We start from the raw sequence: 21,583 nt of genomic DNA on the forward strand, positions 1-21,583 counted from the left end.
AGAGTGCTTGAAACTGTGCAAGTCAACATGTCTGTTCCACACCCAAAAAATGCTGAAGCAACTATTTCCAGATAGACACCGTAGGACATATACTATTTGATATGCAGCCCATTTTTATGTGACACTTATTGAAATATCTTGTGTGACATCATGCACAAAAGTGCACTTTATTTGTTTTTAACTATCCTGGTGGCACTCTGTTAAAAAAAGTACACTTTTATTTAGTGTTGTTTTGATATGTCATCTTAGTGACATCATGCACAAAAGTGCACTGTATTTGTTTTAAACTATTGTTGTGGTCTGTACAAAAAGTGCACTTGAATTTAGTGTTGTTTTGATATGTCATCTTAGTGACATCATGCACAAAAGTGCACTAATAGCTTGTTTTAAAATGTCTCTGACAATCTCGCACTTTGTATTTTGAAATGTCATGAACGTTTGTGCCAGTGCTTAATAACTGTTTAGTAAATACTAGGGGTGTAACGGAACACAAAAATTTGGTTCGGTACGTACCTCGGTTCAGAGGTCACGGTTCGGTTTATTTTCGGTACAGTAAGAAAACAACAAAATATAGAAAATTGTATTATTTATTTGACAAATTTGCTAAATCTTCCACCAAAAATATTTTTCTTACTGGAGTATTTGATGTGAAGTAATCAGAAACTTGGATAGGTCAATAATTCATAATAACATTGATTTTGATTCAATATTATGTTTTGAGCAATGACAGTTTGAAAAAAAAAAAAACTGCTTTATTTTATTTGTCAACGTTGCAACTTTTTCTAAATTACATTTAGCCTTTAAGCTTTTTCATTTCACTTTTGTTTATGTTTTTGTTTATCTTAATAGTATTTTTAGAATGTGCCGTAGGCCTTTAAAACATTAGCTGTGGGCCGCATATGGCCTCCGGGGCACACTTTCGACACCCCTGCTATAGATAATAAAAAATTAAATCTTATAAATCTATGGGTTAAAAGCAGAGCGTGGCGACGCATGCGCGTTTATCATAACTCTCTCGCTCTCTCTGTCTCTGCCCCACCCTCACAAATGTTGCTGCGCTCCCCACTTTTTTTTGGGTTTTTAAATGGTAAATGGGTTATACTTGTATAGCGCTTTTTTACTTTCAAGGTACTCAAAGCGCTTTGACACTATTTCCACATTCACCCATACACACACACATTCACACACTGATGGCGGGAGCAGCCATGCAAGGCCCTAACCACGAACCATCAGGAGCAAGGGTGAAGTGTCTTGCTCAAGGACACAACAGGCGTGTTGAGGTTGGTAGAAGGTGGGGATTGAACCAGGAACCCTCAGGTTGCTGGCACGGCCACTCTCCCAACTGCGCCACGCCGTCCCCTTCTAAACCCTTCTTAAAACTGAACGTACATTGAAAATACACGCAGCCCTAACTTAAAATGCCGGACATTTGAGGCATTTAAAAAACTCCACCTGGACAGCACCGCAAAGAGGACATATCCCGTGAAAAGAGGAGGTGTGGTCAGTCTATCATAGCCCAGTCCTTGCTAGCAAGCCGTGTGTTGTATTTTTTTTGATTGATTGAAACTTTTATTAGTAGATGGCACAGTACAGTACATATTCCATACAATTGACCACTAAATGGTAACACCCGAATAAGTTTTTCAACTTGTTTAAGTCGGGGTCCACGTAAATCAATTCATGGTGCCTCGGTAGGCATTGTTTACACAACGTGCAGTGCACTACTTAATATGTCCGTGTCGTTCCGTACACTTCCGAACCGAACCAAAACCCCCGTACCAAAACGGTTCAATACCGTTACACCCCTAGTAAATACAATTTTGGTAAATTGACTTTGTTGTGAATTCCCTCTCTGCATGTAAGTTTAAAATGAGCATATATCAATGAAGTATGAACAAGAATGTTTTAATGTAGACACATAGAATCATCATACTGCTGCTATTATATGCATCAAGTGTTCATTCAAGGCTAAGGCAAAATATTGCGATATATATCATGTATCGCGATACGGCCTAAAAATATCGAGATATTAATAAAAGGCCACATCGCCCAGCCCTATTTGAAACATTGGAGCGTTTGGACTGGCAAAAAAAACCTCTGATCTGTGTCACTTGAGGGCAAAAAAAAAAAAATCTGATTTGGTGTGAAGTGTAAACTGAGCCTTTGTCTCGTCAATGCAGTTTTGGCCAGCTCTTGAAGCCTTGAGCACTGTGGCATAGCAGAGTTGCATTTTGGGTCTTTGCTGGGAAACCAAGCTAATAACAAATGTTTATCGAGCTGACAAAAGCACTCTTCTTGTCCCATTTTCTTACCACTTCAAAACTATTGTTCAATCCCAAAACCGATAAAAACACAGTAAGTTTTTGAAACTAAACTCATCAAAATCGGTCTAAAATCATGTCCAAAAAATGGACATGACAAAAATCACAGTCAATAGAGACCGACGTTCTTGTAGTTTTCGTGCTAATAACTTTGCATTGAGAATGTGTTTACATTAAATTCTAAGATAACAATGTTGTTGTTTGCTTCAAAGGAGCAAAACACACGTGCCACACTCCTAACTTGCACCAGAAGCCTGAATGTGGCCTGCTGACCCACTTAGTTAATGAAAGCAGGTGTGCTTTTATTTCAGCTCATCTCTCTAGAGTTGCTGGCGTTGACTACAGGGAGCGTTGCTGCTACAGTGCTCCAAAAAAAACACCCCCAAGAACACACAAATCATGCATTCCAGATCTAGATGAATGAAATAACTTAGTATCAATTTCCAGCGTATTACTTACCTCTGCTGTATGTTGTTTTTTTCCTTTTTTGTCATTATTTGGTAAGGTTGTGCACAGAATCATGCACACATGCCCACACAGTCGTAGGCATATGAATTATCATTTGTTAATTGACCAACTCTAATTAACAGCAGTAGTGATCTTAATAAGGTGGATCTATTTTCAATAGGACTGTCCTTTACTGAGAATGTTCCTAGTCGACTCGATGAGGTGGGGACTTGTCCAGGGTGTACGCCGCCTTCCGCCAGAATGCAGCTGAGATAGGCTCCAGCACCCATGCGACCCCAAAAAGGGACAAGCGGTAGAAAATGGAAAAATGGATGGATGGATGGACTCAGATTTGTGAGCATTTTTTTGGTATGCTAGCAAAAGCACAGCTCCCCACAAATAACATGTAATTTTCAACTTTGTCCACCTCAAAGAATACAGCTAAACACTCAGATTAACAAATAAATGCAGTAGTGAAGTGAATTGAATTATATTCATATAGCGCTTTTTCCTCAAGTGACTCAAAGCGCTTTACATAGTGAAACCCAATATCTAAGTTACAATTAAACCAGTGTGGGTGGCACTGGGAGCAGGTGGGTAAAGTGTCTTGCCCAAATAAACAACGGCATTGACTAGGATGGCGGAAGCGGGGATCGAACCTGCAACCCTCAAGTTGTTGACACGGCCGCTCTACCAACCGAGCTATAACGTAGAGATTGGATGGTTTAGTAAAGTCCTCAAAAGTCGTCGGTATGGCCTTTTATTTTTACTTTTACTATTTATCACCATAAATGATTCCCGGGCGCGGCACCGCTGCTGCCCACTGCTCCCCTCACTTAAAGGCCTACTGAAATGAGATTTTCTTATTCAAACGGGGATAGCAGGTCCATTCTATGTGTCATACTTGATCATTTTGTGATATTGCCATATTTTTGCTTAACGGATTTAGTAGAGAACATCGACGATAAAGTTCGCAACTTTTGGTCGCTAATAAAAAAGCTTTGCCTTTACCGGAAGTAGCAGACGATGACGTCACCCTTGTGAGGGCTCCTCACATCATCACATTGTTTATAATGGGAGCCTCCAGCAAAAAGAGCTATTCGGACCGAGAAAACGACAATTTCTCCATTAATTTGAGCGAGGATGAAAGATTCGTGGCTGAGGATATTTATAGCGAAGGACTAGAAAAATAATAATAAAATAAAATAAAGTTAAAAAAAAAAGGCGATTGCATTGTGAGCGATTCAGATTTTTTTTGACAAATTTACTAGGAAATCCCTTATCTTTCTATTGTGTTGCTAGTGTTTTAGTGAGTTAAATAGTACCTGATAGTCAGAGGGGTGTGTCCACGGGTGTGTTGACGCCAGTGTTTGAGGGAAGTCACGGCAGCTGCATGGACGGCGCAAGCTCCGCAGATCTCCGGTAAGAGGCGACTTTTTACCACAATTTTCTCACCGAAACCTGCCGGTTGGCAAGTGGTCGGGATCTATGTTCGCCTGACCGCTCTGATCCATAAAAAAGCTTCACCTCCTGGAATTTTAAACAAGGAAACACTTTGTGTTTGTGTGGCTATTGGCTAAAGCTTCCCACCTCCATCTTTCTACTTTGACTTCTCCATTATTAATTGAACAAATTGCAAAAGATTCAGCAACACAGATGTCCAGAATACTGTGTAATTGCGCGATGAAAAGAGATGACTTTTAGCCGCAAGTGACATGCACCTGGGGATAGGTTAATTGGCAACACTAAATTGGCCCTAGTGTGTGAATGTGAGTGTGAATGTTGTCTGTCTATCTGTGTTGGCCCTGCGATGAGGTGGCGACTTGTCCAGGGTGTACCCTGCCTTCCGCCCGATTGTAGCTGAGATAGGCGCCAGCGCCCCCCGCGACCCCGAAAGGGAATAAGCGGTAGAAATGGATGGATGGATGGATGGTGCTGCGCTAATATGTCCCCTCCAACTCGAGACGTCACGCGCACGCGTCATCATTCCGCACATTTTCAACAAGAAACTCCGCGGGAAATTTAAAATTGTAATTTAGTAAACTAATCCGGCCGTATTGGCATGTGTTGCGATGTTAATATTTCATCATTGATATATAAACTATCAGACTGCGTGGTCGGTAGTAGTGGGTTTCAGTAGGTCTTTAACAGGGGGTAAACAAGGGGATGGGTCAAATGCAGAGGACAAATTTCACCACACCTAGTGTGTGTGTGACAATCATTTGTACTTTAACTTGACTTTAACTTTTAGTAGGGCTATAACGGTATTATGAATGCCGCCGTATTTCGGTTTCAAAGTTTTGTCAATAATACTGACTTGTGATGGTATTGAAAAAAAACTTGGCGAGTGTAGTTTTTCCTGGTGTTTTAGCATTGGCCGGATCTGTAAATAAACTACATTTTCTAGAATCCTCTGCGCAGCACGGGGCTGGTTGAACGCCGTAAACAGGAAGTGAAGTATGTTCGTACTCATCGTAGATAATATGAATTGTGTTTTTTTGGACATTAAATCTGTCTTTAACTGGTTGAGTTAAGTTGCTAACAAACAGACAAATAAGCCAAGGCCAAAACATAACCTCTTTGGCGGAGGTAAGAAAGTTTCCAAGGCGACACAGAGCCAGCCGGTCTCGTCGTACCGCCGGACAGGAAATCACCCCCCCCAAAATAGGTCTGACACAAATTTTTTTTTTGATATGTCCATGTATTTTTCTGCTGCTTGTCTCTCGATTGTCGCGAGGGTGCTGGAGCCTATTGCAGCTGCAATCAGGCGGAAAGCAGGGCTGGACAAGTTGCCACCTCATAAACCGTCACACTGAAAAGATATTTGAAGTTAGCAAAGCCAAACATCAGTTTGTGAGATATTTACATTATTAAAAGTAATATTGTAAGTACAATTTTCACAACATTTTCCAGACTCTAATAAAAAATGACCACGGTAGAGGACACTGCTTCCCATAATGTAAAAGTTGAAAGACACTAAACTGTACATTATTGTTTTACATTTGTTACACTGGATATTGTAACAAATTACAAGTAACACAGTCTACTTTAAAGACATGAACTGTAAGCCATTCTTTTAAATATTTACTTGAAACAGTGGATGTTCCTGCACAATTATTTGCACAAACAAAATACTTCTTTTTAGTAATAAACATGATTAGAACATGTTAACATTATGTTTGTGTTCAATTACAGTAAGTGTGTTTATCCTAAACATTCCTGAAACTTAATTTTACATAATGACATTTTTACCAAGCTTTTTTGGACATATACCACAATAATATCGTACCATGGTCTTAATACCGTGATAATATCATACCGTGAGATTTGATACCGTGACATCACTACCTTTTTAGGGTTTTTTTTGGCAGTTTTTCCCCCCGGCCAAATTATCTCAAGACTGAAGAAACGGATTTTACATCCATTATGTTTAAATTGCATTGTCACCTTTTTACTTCAAATATTGCTTGTACAGTTTTTACAAGTTTGATGATGTCAGCAGTTTGACATTGTACCTGATAACTGTCCGTTATTTCTAGTGGGGAAAATACTTCCATCCATCCATTTCTACGGCTTGTCCAGTTCAGGGTCACAGGAGGTACTGGAGCCTATCTCAGCTGCATTCAGGCGGAAGGCGAGGTACACCCTGGACAAGTCGCCATCTCATCACAGGGCGGGAAAAATACTTGATGTATAAAAGTGTTCTAAAAATCCAAGTTTTACTTCAGAAATTATTTTTTACTCTAAACCAGGGGTGCCCACACTTTTTCTGCAGGCGAGCTACTTTTCAATTGACCAACTCGAGGGGATCTACCTCATTTATATATATCATTTATATTTATTTATTTATGAAAGAGACATTTTTGTAAACAAGTTACATGTGTTTAATGATAATACAAGCATGTGTAACACATATAGATGTCTTTCTTTCACAAAGACAAGAATATAGGTTGGTGTATTACCTGATTCTGATGACTTGCATTGATTGGAATCAGACAGTAATGATGATAACGCCCACATTTTCAAATGGAGGAGAAAAAAAGTTGTCGTTTCTGTACAATACCACATGAAAGTGGTTGGTTTTTGGCATCTAATTCATCCAGCTTCCATACACTTTACAAGAAAAACATTGGCGGCAAATTCCGTAGCTTGCTTGATTGACATTCACGGCACCTGAGGGTCTTGTGAGAAGACGCTGGCTGCTGCCAGTTCATTATTATGAAAAAATGACAGAGAGGAAGGCGAGAAACACTTTTTATTTCAACAGACTTTCGCGCCGTCCCTTCCGTCAAAACTCTAGAGGGCGACTGCACATTTCCTATCTTCACAATAAAAGCCCTGCTTCATGCTGCCTGCGCTAACTAAATACAGAGTCTCGGAAAGCTGGCGTGCACAAGCGATCCCTCAGAAAGCTGGCGTGCACAAGTGAAAAAGTGTTTCTCGCCTTCCTCTCGGTCATATTTTCATAATAAGGATCTTGCAGCAGCCAGCGTCATCTCACAAGACCCTCCGGTACCGTGAATGTCATTTAAGTGACGTCTTGGTGAAGATTGATGATCACTAATTTTTAGGTCTATTTTTTTAAAAAGCCTGGCTGGAGATCGACTGACACACCCCCCGCGGTCGACTGGTAGCTCGCGGTCGACTGGTAGCTCGCGATCGACGTGATGGGCACCCCTGCTCTAAACCCACTAACACCAAATGCTGTGTGTAGTAAAAAATTAAAAATAAATTGAAAAAAAGTAATTTTCCGAAAAATCTCTAAAAGATCTTGACTAAACGTGTATTACGGAGCCTGAGAGCTTCCCAAGTGTTAACTTACAAACCCTGTTTCCATATGAGTTGGGAAATTGTTAGATGACAGATGACAATGATTTGCAAATCCTTTTCCCCCCATATTCAGTTGAATGCACTACAAAGACAAGATATTTGATGTTCAAACTTTATTTTTTTTTGCAAATAATAATTAACTTAGAATTTAATGGCTGGAACATGTGCCAAAGTAGTTGGAAAAGGCATTGTTACCACTGTGTTACATCACCTTTTCTTTTAACAACACTCAATAAACGTTTGGGAACTGAGGAAACTAATTGTTGAAGCTTTGAAAGTGGAATTCTTTACCATTCTTGTTTTATGTAGAGCTTTAGTAGTTCAGCAGTCCGGGGTCTCAGCTGTCGTATTTTACGCTTCTTAATGCGCCACACATTTTCAATGGGAGACAGGTCTGGACTGCAGTCTGGCCAAGACAGTACCCCCACTCTTTTCCTACGAAACTACGCTGTTGTAACATGTGGCTTGGCATTGTCTTGCTGAAATAAGCAGGGGCGTCCATGATAACGTTGCTTGGATGACAACATATGTTGCTCCAAAACCTGTATAGACCAATCAGCATTAATGGTGCTTTCACAGATGTGTAAGTTACCCATGCCTTGGGCACTAATACACCCCCATACCATCACAGATGCTGGCCTTTGAACTTTGCGCCTATAACAATACGGATGGTTATTTTCCTCTTTGTTCTGGAGGACACCACGTCCACAGTTTCCAAATATAATTTGAAATGTGGACTCGTCAGACCACAGAACACTTTTCCTCTTTGCATCAGTCCATCTTAGGTGAGCTCGGGCCCAGCGAAGCCAGCGGCGTTCCTTTGTGTTGTTGATAAATGGGTTTTGCTTTGCATAGCAGAGTTTTAACTTGCACTTACAAATGTAGCAACCAACTGTAGTTACTGACAGTGGTTTTATAAAGTGTTCCTGAGCCCATGTGGTGATATCCTTTACAAACTGATGTCGGTTTTTGATGCAGTACTGCCTGAGCGATCAAAGTTCCGTAATATCATCGCTGACGTGCAGTGATTTCTCCAGATTCTCTGAACCATTTGATGATTTTACGGACCGTAGATGGTAAAATCCCTAAATTCCTTGCAAAAGCTCGTTGAGAAATGTTGTTCTAAAACTGTTCGACAATTTGCTTACACATTGGTGACGGTCGCCCCATCCTTGTTTGTGAATTACTTAGCATTTCATAGAAGCTGCTTTTATACCCAATCATGGCACCCACCTGCTCCCAATTGCACAACTGTGGGATGTTCCAAATAAGTGTTTGATGAGCATTTCTCAACTTTATCAGTATTTATTGCCACCTTTCCCAACTTCTTTGTCACGTGTTGCTGGCATCAAATTCTAAAGTTAATGATTATTTGCAAAACAAATGTTTATCATTTTGAACATAAAATATGTTGTCTTTGTAGCATATTCAACTGAATACGGGTTGAAAATGATTTGCAAATCATTGTGTTCCGTTTATATTTACATCTAACACAATTTCCCAACTCATATGGAAACAGGGTTTGTACATTCACTGTAGCTCTTAATTACTTTCTAATTTACGGAAGTACAATTTTTCAGACTTGGCAGAAGAAAGACAACACGGTCATTTCATGATTCATTCAGGTGTAAAAAGGTTGTATAAATGTGTGTGTGGCAGTATCAGGGAGACCAGGCTGCCATCATTTGCGTTTGTTGACTTGTTGTCTCTGACGCGGCCTGTTGGGGAGCTGGAGATAAAGAGATAGGGGGTTGTGGCCATCAGTTGTAACAATGCTTTAGTGTAGAAACAGTCGTCATCTGTGCACTGTGTTGCTGTGATTCAGCTTTCCTCTGTGTTATCTTTACACAGCAGGTGTCATGCAGCGCTGACTTGTATATTACTCAGCCTGAATGCAGTGTTCATTCTCTGTGAAGACAAACATAGAGGGACAAGTAGTTATTCCTCTTGCTGAAAGGGAGAATGACAAACAAAATATGGAAACTATTGCCTTAGCAACGATATCACATAGACCGGGGGGTCCCCAAACTACGGCCAGCAAGCCAGCATCCGCAATCCGGCCAGCGGGAAATTCCTATTTATTTATCTTTGATGTGTTCTGAGGCAGACGCACTAACCCCTCTTTCACTGTGCTGCCGCTTATTTGTATTTGACTTTATTGAATCTTTGGATATATAGGAGGGGACAGAAAGTACAAGAAAAAAAAATGTATATATATATATATATATATATATATATATATATATATATATATATATATATGTATATATGCAGTATATATACAGTCGTGGTCAAAAGTTTACATAAACATTGTAAAAAACATCATGTCATGGCTGTCTTGGGTTTCATCTGACATCATCACATGAACAAAGATAAGACGTTCTGGAGGAAAGTTCTGTGGTCGGATGAGAAAAAAAAATTGAGCTGTTTGGCCACAGTACCCAGCAATATGTTTGGAGGAGAAATTGTGAGGCCTTTAATCCCAGGAACACCACACCTACCGTCAAGCATGGTGGTGGTAGTATTATGCTCTGGGCCTGTTTTGCTGCCAATGGAACTCGTGCTTTACAGAGAGTAAACGGCACGATGCAAAAGGAAGACTACCTCCAAATTCTTCAGGACAACTTCAAATCATCAGCCCGGAGGTTGGGGCTTGAGCACAGTTGGGTGTTCCAACAGGACAATGACCCCAAACACACGTCAAAAGTGGTAAAGGAATGGCTAAATCAGGCTAGAAATAAAATTTTTGTTTGGCCTTTCCAAAGTTCTGACTTAAATGTGTGGACAATGCGAGAGAAACAAGTCCATGTCAGAAAACGAACAAAGTTAGCTGAACCGCACCAATTTTGTCAAGAGGAGTGGTCAAAGATTCAACCCGAAGCTTGTGGATGGCTACCAAAAGCACCTTATTGCAGTGAAACTTGCCAAGGGACATGTAAACAAATATTAACATTGCTGTCTGTATACTTTTGACCCAGCAGACTTGGTCACATTTTCAGTAGACCCATAATAAATACATAAAAGAACCAAACTTCATGAATGTTTTTCTTAACAAGTATGAGATCCAATCACTCTACCATAAACAAATAAGAGTTGAAGAAATTATTGGAAACTCAAGACGGCCATGACATTATGGTCTTTACAAGTGTATGTAAACTTTTGACCACGACTCTATATAATCAGTTGATATTTTTTTTATTTTTTCGTTGCCGTTGTAACCCAATCTGGCCCCCGAGTTAAATTTGTTTGGGGATCCCTGATATACTGTAGACACAATTGGAAAGTGGAAGTGAAAATAGCAGCTGGTTCTGGCCGCCTCTTTGAAGCTAAACCCCGTTTCCTCTTTTCTGGAGAGACTCAACGATTCACCAACGCGGTGCCCGCGGGCACCAGGTAGCCCGTAAGGACCAGATGAGTCGCCCGCTGCCCTGTTCTAAAAATAGCTCAAATAGCAGCACTTACCAGTGAGCTGCCTCTATTTTTTAAATTGTATTTATTTACTAGCAAGCTGGTCTCGCTTTGCTCGACATTTTTAATTCTACGAGAGACAAAATTCAAATAGAATTTGAAAATCCAAGAAAATGTTTTAAAGACTTGGTCTTCACTTGTTTAAATAAATTCACTTATTTTTTTACTTTGCTTCTTATATCTTTCAGAAAGACAATTTTAGAGAAAAAAATACAACCTTAAAAAAGATTTTAGGATTTTTATACACATACCTTTTTACCTTTTAAATTCCTTCCTCTTCTTTCCTGACAATTTTTTTTTTTTTATTGTAAAGAATAATAAATACATTTTAATTTAATTCTTCATTTGAGCTTCTGTTTTTTCGACGAAGAATATTTGTGAAATCTTTTTTTAAAGTTATTATGATTAAAATTCAAAAAAAATATTCTGGCAAATCTAGAAAATCTTTAGAATCAAATTTAAATCTTATGTCAAAGTCCTTTGAATTTCTTTTGAAATTTTTGTTCTAGAAAATCTAAAAGAAATAATGATTCGTCTTTGTTAGAAATATAGCTTGGTCCAATTTGTTGTATATTCTAACAAAATGCAGATTGGATTTTAACCTAATTAAAACACGTCATCAAAATTCTAAAATTAATCTTAATCAGGAAAAATGACTAATGATGATCCATAAATTATTTTTAAAATTTTTTCAAAAAGATTCGAATTAACTAGTTTTTTTCTTCTTTTTTTGGGGTTGAATTTTGAATTTTAAAGAGACGAAATTGAAGATAAACTATGTTTCAAAATTTAATTTTCCTTTTTTCCTTTTTTCTTCTTCTTTTAAACCATTCAATTAAGTGTTTTTTCATCATTTATTCTCTACAAAAACCTTCCGTAAAAGAAAAAAAAATGTACGACAGAATGACATACAGAAATACCCATTTTTATATATATATATATTAAAGGTAAATTGAGCGAATTGGCTATTTCTGGAAAAAAAATCTAAGTGTGTTTTAAACTGGTAGCCCTTCGCATTAAACAGTACCCAAAAAGTAGCTCTTGGTTTCAAAAAGGTTGGTGACCCCTGCGCTTGAGTGTGTCAGTGTGAATTTTTCCGGTGACCATATAAAGGAAAGTCCCAAGAATATATGCAATTTGGAAGTCAATCAATCAATCAATGTTTATTTATATAGCCCCAAATCACAAATGTCTCAAAGGACTGCACAAATCATTACGACTACAACATCCTCGGAAGAACCCACAAAAGGGCAAGGAAAACTCACACCCAGTGGGCAGGGAGAATTCACATTCAGTGGGACGCCAGCGACAATGCTGACTATGAGAAACCTTGGAGAGGACCTCAGATGTGGGCAACCCCCCCCCTCTAGGGGACCGAAAGCAATGGATGTCGAGCGGGTCTAACATGATACTGTGAAAGTTCAATCCATAGTGGCTCCAAGACAGCAGTGAGAGTCCCGTCCACAGGAAACCATCTCAAGCGGATCAGCAGCGTAGAGATGTCCCCAACCGATACAGGCGAGCGGTCCATCCTGGGTCCCGACGAGCGGTCCATCCTGGGTCTCGACTCTGGACAGTCAGTACTTCATCCATGGTCATCGGACCGGACCCCCTCCACAAGGGAGGGGGGGACATAGGAGAAAGAAAAGAAGCGGCAGATCAACTGGTCTAAAAAGGAGGTCTATTTAAAGGCTAGAGTATACAGATGAGTTTTAAGATGAGACTTAAATGCTTCTACTGAGGTAGCATCTCGAACTGTTACCGGGAGGGCATTCCAGAGTACTGGAGCCCGAACGGAAAACGCTCTATAGCCCGCAAACTTTTTTTGAGCTCTAGGAATCACTAATAAGCCGGAGTCTTTTGAACGCAGATTTCTTGCCGGGACATACGGTACAATACAATCGGCAAGATAGGCTGGAGCTAGACCGTGTAGTATTTTATACGTAAGTAGTAAAACCTTAAAGTCACATCTTAAGTGCACAGGAAGCCAGTGCAGGTGAGCCAGTACAGGCGTAATGTGATCAAACTTTCTTGTTCTTGTCAAAAGTCTAGCAGCCGCATTTTGTACCAACTGTAATCTTTTAATGCTAGACATTGGGAGACCCGAAAATAATACGTTACAGTAATCGAGACGAGACGTAACAAACGCATGGATAATGATCTCGGCGTCTTTAGTGGACAAAATGGAGCGAATTTTAGCGATATTACGGAGATGAAAGAAGGCCGTTTTAGTAACGCTTTTAATGTGTGACTCAAAGGAGAGAGTTGGGTCGAAGATAATACCCAGATTTTTTACAGAGTCACCTTGTTTTATTATTTGGTTGTCAAATGTTAAAGTTGTATTATTAAATAGAGGTCGGTGTCTAGCAGGACCGATAATCAGCATTTCCGTTTTTTTGGCATTAAGTTGCAAAAAGTTAGCGGACATCCATTGTTTAATTTCATTAAGACACGCTTCCAACTGACTACAGTCCGGCGTGTTGGTCAGCTTTAGGGGCATGTAAAGTTGGGTGTCATCAGCATAACAGTGAAAGCTAATACCGTATTTGTGTATGACGTCACCTAGCGGCAGCATGTAGATGCTGAAGAGTACAGGGCCAAGGACCGAACCCTGGGGAACTCCACACGTTACCTTAACATAGTCCGAGGTCACACTGTTATAGGAGACGCACTGCATCCTATCAGTAAGATAAGAGTTAAACCATGACAGGGCTGAGTCTGAAATACCAATTCGTATTTTGATACGCTCTAATAAAATATTATGATCGACGGTATCGAAAGCAGCGCTAAGATCGAGGAGCAGCAACATAGATGACGCATCAGAGTCCATCGTTAGCAATAGATCATTAGTCAGTTTTGCGAGGGCTGTCTCAGTCGAGTGATTTGCCCTGAAACCGGATTGAAAGGTTTCACATAGATTGTGAAGTGATCATATTGTTTTGGGTGTGTGAGGTTGTTGGACAATGGACCAGACTGTACCCACCAGGTGGACTTGACAGGTTTGCCTGATAGGCAACACGTCACAGTGGTCAGGTGACCCTTCTGAAGAAGACTGCAGATGACAGTCGAACCATGTCAGTTAAAAATTCTATTTAATCTAGTGAAGATATTGTTTGATTACAAGAAAATTTGAAAAGTATTTACCAAATTATGGATGATCCGCCCTCCCTTATGTGTAGCGCACTTCCCGCGACAATGCTGACACACAAACAGTTGATGTTTTATTATCCTCTCTCTAACCTCTTATTATTCTACTTGTTAATAACTGCTTACTTTCTGCTGTAAAGCGCTTTCATGTACACTTCTTAAAGTTTCCAAAACACTTATTTCTTGAGTTGTTTAAATCGAGCCTAGCGGTAAGCTTAACTATTAGAATGCTCTCTTCGAGCTTGCTCTCAGTGTGTAACATGTTTAGTCGCATCCTCCAGGGATAATGTTATATAGATATTAAGAAATGCAGTTTGATTGCCATAATGGAAGTGATTATTACTGGCTTAGCTATTGGGGAAGGGCTATTTAACTACATAATGAAGAGGGCCGCAGTTTCAGGGGCCAGACATCAAAATTTGGATGTTTCCTTAGAATGTGCCTCAGTTGCCGGTTATATTCCTTTGAGAGTGTGTTTAATTAATTGCAGAGTAAACACATCGGCTTTCGCACTGCACTGTCAATAAATCAATTATTCTGCCCTCACCGCTTGTTTCCAGCGTGTGCAGCTAGACCGCTAGTTAACACAATGAAGAAACAGAAGAAACAGAAGTTTTGTTGATGATTGACGTTCCTTCTTTTGAAATATTTTCTTTCTTCAGTTTTATTTCTTTCCACGTCTTCCTTTACTTAGGTTTGTAAGACTAAACATATAAACATTACAATTACAAAATTATAATGTCCATTGTGTATTTTGCATAAATAAAATTGAATGTTTAGTGTTAATACATTAACTAAAACTAACAAAAACTAAATATTTTTATACATGTAGTAATACAACATCCTTAGCGAACATTGGACAGATGTGGCTCAACATAATTAAACCGAAGGTGGAGCTTTACTCTCTTTACCTCTACTGGTCAAATTTACCGCTGCATGTATTAAACAAGATTTGATCGCCAGATTTAAACAGACAAAAAAACAACACAACCACTACTACAAACGACATCACAAAGTCAGCAATTTCAATACATTCGTACTATGTTGTCCTGTCGCTGTATAAAAGTCAGATTTATGCGATTTATTTAGATTTCACATTGGATAGTGGCATCTTCTTCTTACTCACCCCACTTCTGCTTAATCGTGACACATATGCATTGCTGTTGCCCCCTGCAGGGTGGCGGGAGTACCACATGCGTGAGCAACCTTCTTTTGAATGATTTCATCAAGCCCATTGGGCTATGTTCATCAGGCCGAATTAAAAGCTTTGCCGGCAGTTGAACAGGTCTGCCTTAAGAGAACGGCTCCACACTGTGTACGGAGACCCATAATTAGCTGCCAGCCGCTTGTCATCATTGGGACTTTAAATTAATACAATGTCAGCCAGAGGGGATCTGCATTTGTGATTGGCATTAAGAGGTATACATCGGCATTTCGACGCAAAAAGACAGATTCTGATCGGTGGCAGATTGATCGGCAAATTCCAGCGGGGAGCTGCTCTCTGCACTGTGAATAGACATAAATAGTCAGCTGCTAGCTGTGACCAGAAATAAAAGCAGAGGGGAGAAGTAGTTTTCTCCGGGTTGGGGACGAGACCCTGCCCCAAGTGGAGGAGTTCAAGTACCTCGGAGTCTTGTTCACGAGTGAGGGAAGAGTGGATCGTGAAATCCAGAGGCGGATCGGTGCGGCGTCCTCAGTAATGCAGATGCTGTATCGATCGTGAAGAAGGAGCTGAGCCGGAAGGCAAAGCTCTCAATTTACCGGTCGATCTACGTTCCCATCCTCACCTATGGTCATGAGCTTTGGGTCATGACCGAAAGGACAAGATCACGGGTACAAGCGGCCGAAATTAGTTTCCTACGCCGTGTGGCGGGGCTCTCCCTTAGAGATAGGGTGAGAAGCTCTGTCATCCGGGAAGACCTCAAAGTAAAGCCGTTGCTTCTCCACATCGAGAGGAGCCAGATGAGGTGGTTTGGGCATCTGGTCAGGATACCACCCTAACGCCTCCCTCGGGAGGTGTTTCGGGCATGTCTGAGCGGTAGGAGACCACGGGGAAGACCCAGGACACGTTGGGAAGACTATGTCTCCTGGCTGGCCTGGGAACGCCTCGGGATTCCCCAGGAGGAGCTGGATGAAGTGGCTGGGGAGAGGGAAGTCTGGGCTTCCCTGCTTAGGCTGTTCCCCCCGCAACCCGACCTCCACCAAGCGGAAGAAGATGGATGGATGGAAAAGTAGTTTTTAGTATAGAAAGGCATTAATCGGCATTGATTTATCACATATTTTTCACGGAAATCAAACGGCACTGGTCTGTGGCTGATCTATTGGTGAATTCCTAGTACATAACAACAACGACAGTAAAGGGCTAAAGAGTTCCCACAAAAACGGAACAATACATTTGTCTCAAGGAAGTCTATTGTAAAATGACCAATTAAGATTCAGCAGAAACTTGGGCGGACAAAGATTTATTCTATATCCATATTTTTTTTGTTTTTTTCCAAGACAGTTTTAGGAAGGGGCCTTCAATGAGTGGGCGGGTCAATGTCCTGCTTGCAATGCTGCCTCGAAGAGAGAGAGGAAACCTAATTGTCAAGAACAATAGGAGAGGGTCAACATGTTTGGTGTGTGTGTGTCTGCAAGCTCCCATCTTCCATCTCCTCTTCTCTTCTGACCACACACGCTTCCCCTCAAACTATAAATACACTCCTGAAAGCCGCCACGTCCTGAAACATGAAACGCAGCTCGAAAAGATTACCAGGGTTCCGAATAGCCGATTGTCTCCAGTTACGCCCAAATGCTGAAGATCCCAGGTCACGCCAGTGGCTTTTATAGTATAAGCTGCATTTTATTTCCTAAGGATGCCATTTGATTAGATTTAAACGCAGACAGGCTTTTGTGCAAATAGCTTTGAAGCGGATGGAAGCAGAACACAATCAATAGGAGAGCTAGTATTAGCTTAGAGGCCTTCCTGCCGAGAGATGAAAAGAAGGGAGCCATTGAGAGATGACAGTCATGGAGTGGAGAATGGATCATCAAACTGGAATGAAAATAAAAGGAAAATCTAAAGTCTACAGTAGTTAGAATTAGAGATAAACTGATATGTTTTTTTCAGGCCCGAAACCGATTATTAGTAGTAACGGAGGCCGGTAACCGATATTTGGAGCTGATACTCATTTGCAGTAAAAATTACTTGAACATGAATAATATATGTCAGTAATCACCTGGACAAAGCATTAGGTTTATTTTTGTTTTCACGACATTTTTAAGAAACATCGGACCAGTAGGGACATAATGTTTAATGTTGTAGGTAAATTATCACCAAACAACATTAGGGGATTTCACAAAAACCTTTTTTATGTGTATCTAAGAGGAGCTTCAACATTGGCATTTCAAAATAAATTTGGTAAAAATATGGGATTTTATGTCCTTCACAATACCTTGCCAGCTAATCAATTTCTTACAGTATCCATGTATTACGGATTTAATACATTGTAAGGTTTCCCCGTGAGCAATCGTGAATTATTGGTTGGTTGGTTGAAGTTTATTTTGAACATGTACAGTATACTCGGGGTGTCAAACTCATTTTGGATCGGGGGCCACATGGAGAAAAATTTACTCCCAAGTTGGCCGAACTGGTAAAATTACGGCACGATAACTTAAAAATAAAAAACAACTTCAGATTGTTTTCTTTGTTTAAAAATAGAACAAGCACATTCTGAGAATCGTCCAAAGGCAAAACCCAGTAACTCAATTTTGGTCAAAACTGAGCTGATAATAATTTTGGAGTTCCTAAGTGATATGCTTTACATTAGTGTATGCGATATTGTAATTTGTTCCGTAAGTAAGCTGTTACGCGCATGGCAGGACCTAGCAACTACCACATAACCGCGTTGATACAACAGAAAAACCTAGTATCTCAAGGGACCAATTGGAACTTCTTTGTCAGTCGCCTTATTGTCTTTAATGAGACATTTGCACGAACGGGGGCCTGACGGTCAACCTGATTATGTGATATTATGGCACGAGGGGATATTTGGAAGATTGGCCCAGGACGTTGCAAGCACCTTCATTAAATGTATTGTTCTTGATTCTTCCACTTGCATACTCTTTTGGGCAGATAACTGTGGAGGTCAAAATAAAAACTGGATGCTGTACACGGCTCTTGCCCAATGTGCAAACGCAGAATGGGGCCCACCCGAGATTGTGATAAAATATCTGGAGAAAGGGCACACGTTCATGAGAGCAGATTCAATCCATGGCTCAATCGGCAAGAAAATGAAAGCTCAAGAAAACATCTATACGTTTGATGACTTTGTAGATCTTTGTAAGACAGCATCAAGATAGATTGGTTTTCCTTTGTGTTCTCAAAATTAGCTAGAAGTGAGTTACTAGGTTTTGCCTTTGGACGGGAGGAGTCTGGGTGAGGCTGGGCCGCAATAAAATATTAAAAAAAAAATGTTGCATATTCCTCAGCATGTATAGTTGTATAATGGCGTTTTAAATTGTATTCCTTATGCACAGCAACTTTCTCTGTGCAAATAATACACGTCGGGGTGCCCTGTGCTCACCAAATAAATATTGCATCTACCACTTTTCCTGGAATTGTCTTTGATCATCACAAACCTTTCCCTTCACTGCAAGCTTTGAAAAAGACATGTTTGAGGTTGTGGAATATATTTGTATTTAGCCGATGTACGGAGAATAATGTTTTTTCTGCAATGTGTGTCGTTCCGTCCCTACACCAACACGGCGGTCGCCGGGATAGTGAGCGCAAAAAAAGTGACCGCTCCCGGAGTGTTATCCGGTGTCATATAGAAATATCTGTAGTGTTCATCGTGTGAAGCAATGCAAATTAAACAAAAAAACAAAACAAATAACTGTTTGAATTGGTCCAGGTTATTGGGGACTGTTATTACTGACGGACAGGTGACACAGTGTGACTGCAGCCAGATACGTAAGAAAACCCTAGTCTCCATGGCAACGTTTCTGTCACTTTCACTTATTTGCCGCTTTTCCACTGACGCAGGGGTAGGCAACCCAGAACGTAGAAATAGGCATTTTGGACCCAAATAACACAACGCTCTCAAGCGGCATTCAAATAAAACTCACGGGCCGCGCTAACAGTAAAATTTCATATTGAGGTAGGGGCTGCAAAATAACGTCTCGCGGGCCGCATTTGGCCGTGGGCCGCGTATCTTAGACCCCTAGTTTAGAACATAGTTTAGAAGTTAGTCTGTGTTTTAATTTCAAATAAATCTTCAGACAGCAAATATGGATGGCATACTAATTGCTGCTTCATTTAATGACTTCCATGCATATCAAGGGAGAGAAAAAAAGTGACTTTCCCACTGTTTGTAAAAACACCTGCTCTTGATTAGTGATCTGGGGACTCACCTGCCTCTGATTACTAATCAGGAGGGTTTATCGGTCAGTGCCGCCTTCTTAGCGACACTGGTTTCGTTGTATATTGTGACTAATTTTCATGATGTAGTTTTGCACATTACACCTTCTTTTTAACTACAAGTTGCTTCCTGTCTCCGCATCCTGGGGTCACGCCAACTACTGCCATGCAAGTTCCAGACAGAAATTTGCAACAACAACAAAAAAGCATCACTATCTGACAAGTAGAAGTCATTAGGGAAGTATTTGGCTGTTTATTTTGGATTTAGATTTGATGTTTTTTCGCACACGTGTGTTTGAGGTAACTGCTTCAAGGTCTGTGTGATAGTATTCCGCAGTCTGAGAAAGATAGAGGCCTGCCGTCTCGGGTGCTGGCCCCGCTCAATGGAAGGGATTGATAGTGAAGTGCGTGGTCCACATGAACACAATTTCCCCAGACAAACATTCCTTTTCCTCACGGATGACAGCATTTCAGTCACATTGCAATAATTTCCCAGACTTTCCGCATTTATTGGTAGATGCCTTTTGTACGGGCCTTTTCCGTGTTTCCATCCGCCCTTCCGTTAACACTGAATTTTTCGGGCCTTAAGCATGACAACTTCAAGTCAGGACCAACATTTATTTCTCTGCCTTTATCTGAGCGTTCAGCTCCAATGTCTGTCAGTCCGTTCATGTCAATGATTGCGTATTTCTGCAGGACCTTGTAACTGGAAGTGAAACCTGAAAATGTCGACTCTGATTGGCTGCCTTTACGGACATTTCCGCCGTGTTTGATCAAATCAATATATGCTAGAAGCTATTCAACTTGATCGACCTAAATATTGTTTATATCTGTAGGACCTTGGAACCGGAAGTGAAACCTGAAAATGTCGACTCTGATTGGCTGCCTTTACGGACATTTCCGCCTTGTTTGATCAAACCAATATATGCTAGAAGCTATTCCCCTTAATCGGCCTGAAATGTATCCGGATTATGGATCACGATTACCTAATCACCCAGCCCTACCTTGGTATCGGTACTATACATCCACCCCTAATATACAGTGCAAAACCTTCTGTAATGAGCTGCAATGAGCAACATTTTCCAAACTCCAGTTGGCCATAAAAGTGTGCTGTCTATACACGTCCTGTTCTGCTTAAACATTTGACTTGCATGTTTCAGGGTTGAACAGCTCGAATGTTCTGCACACTATAACCTCTTTCCATGCTCAAGTTGTACATACAGTTCGTCGCGTTAAAGAAACACAAGGTCAGGAGTATTGTGAGGACCTGAGAATGATTAGATTCAAGAAAAAGCCAGGAGAAGCACAAAGTATGGTAAATATCCCTTTAATTCAGATAGCTACACTTCAGGGTATATAAAGTATTTTATTCTTCCTAGTTATGTTCAGATTCAGAAAGTTTTTGTTTTTTGTATCCTTTGAAGGAAAGTACAGACACTCGGAAATAACCTCATAATCCACTGTGTCCGTATACATGTATGTTTGTGCGTGAGTGGCTGCATATTCTGCATTCCAGTCCAAATCACACACAACTCTGTGTATCCGTGAAAACAAAAGCTGCTGTTCATTGAGGAGAAATGACATTCATCCTGATCATTTGCAAAAAAAAAAAAAAAAATGTCAGTGTCACGGGATTCTGTTGATTATTTAAAGTTGTCTCAAACTTGTCGGTCATTCGCAGAATTTGCACTATAGAAATCCCAACTTTGTTCACAAATTGTCTTGGAATAATTGATTTGTGGTCTGTTTTCCACCCACACAGTGCGTGGGTGAGGAGAACTGGGTGGACAGCAGGACAATCTACATCGGGCACAAGGAGCCTCCCCCAGGAGCTGAAGCTTTCATACAGCAAAGATTCCCAGACAACCGAATAGTGTCCTCCAAGGTCAGTGAGAATGTACTCACGAGGTCCAAAGACACACACACACACACACACACACACACACACACACACACACACGCACAGTTTAGA

The 21,583-nt window shown here is 40.5% G+C and overlaps 1 protein-coding gene across 6 annotated transcripts in view; it reads left to right on the top strand.

Annotated features, from left to right (window-relative positions):
* atp11a (ATPase phospholipid transporting 11A) overlaps positions 1 to 21,583 on the top strand; it is a 113,503-nt gene that overhangs the window by 42,686 nt on the left and 49,234 nt on the right. For all 6 annotated transcript variants that reach the window (XM_061889878.1, XM_061889879.1, XM_061889874.1 and 3 more), the window contains exon 2: positions 21,374 to 21,496. In XM_061889878.1, the coding sequence (XP_061745862.1) occupies positions 21,374 to 21,496 (123 nt within the window). The remainder of the gene's footprint in view (positions 1 to 21,373; positions 21,497 to 21,583) is intronic.

The sequence above is a fragment of the Nerophis ophidion genome, linkage group LG27 (genome assembly GCF_033978795.1).
Source record: "Nerophis ophidion isolate RoL-2023_Sa linkage group LG27, RoL_Noph_v1.0, whole genome shotgun sequence".
NCBI classification, from domain to species: Eukaryota; Metazoa; Chordata; class Actinopteri; order Syngnathiformes; family Syngnathidae; genus Nerophis; species Nerophis ophidion.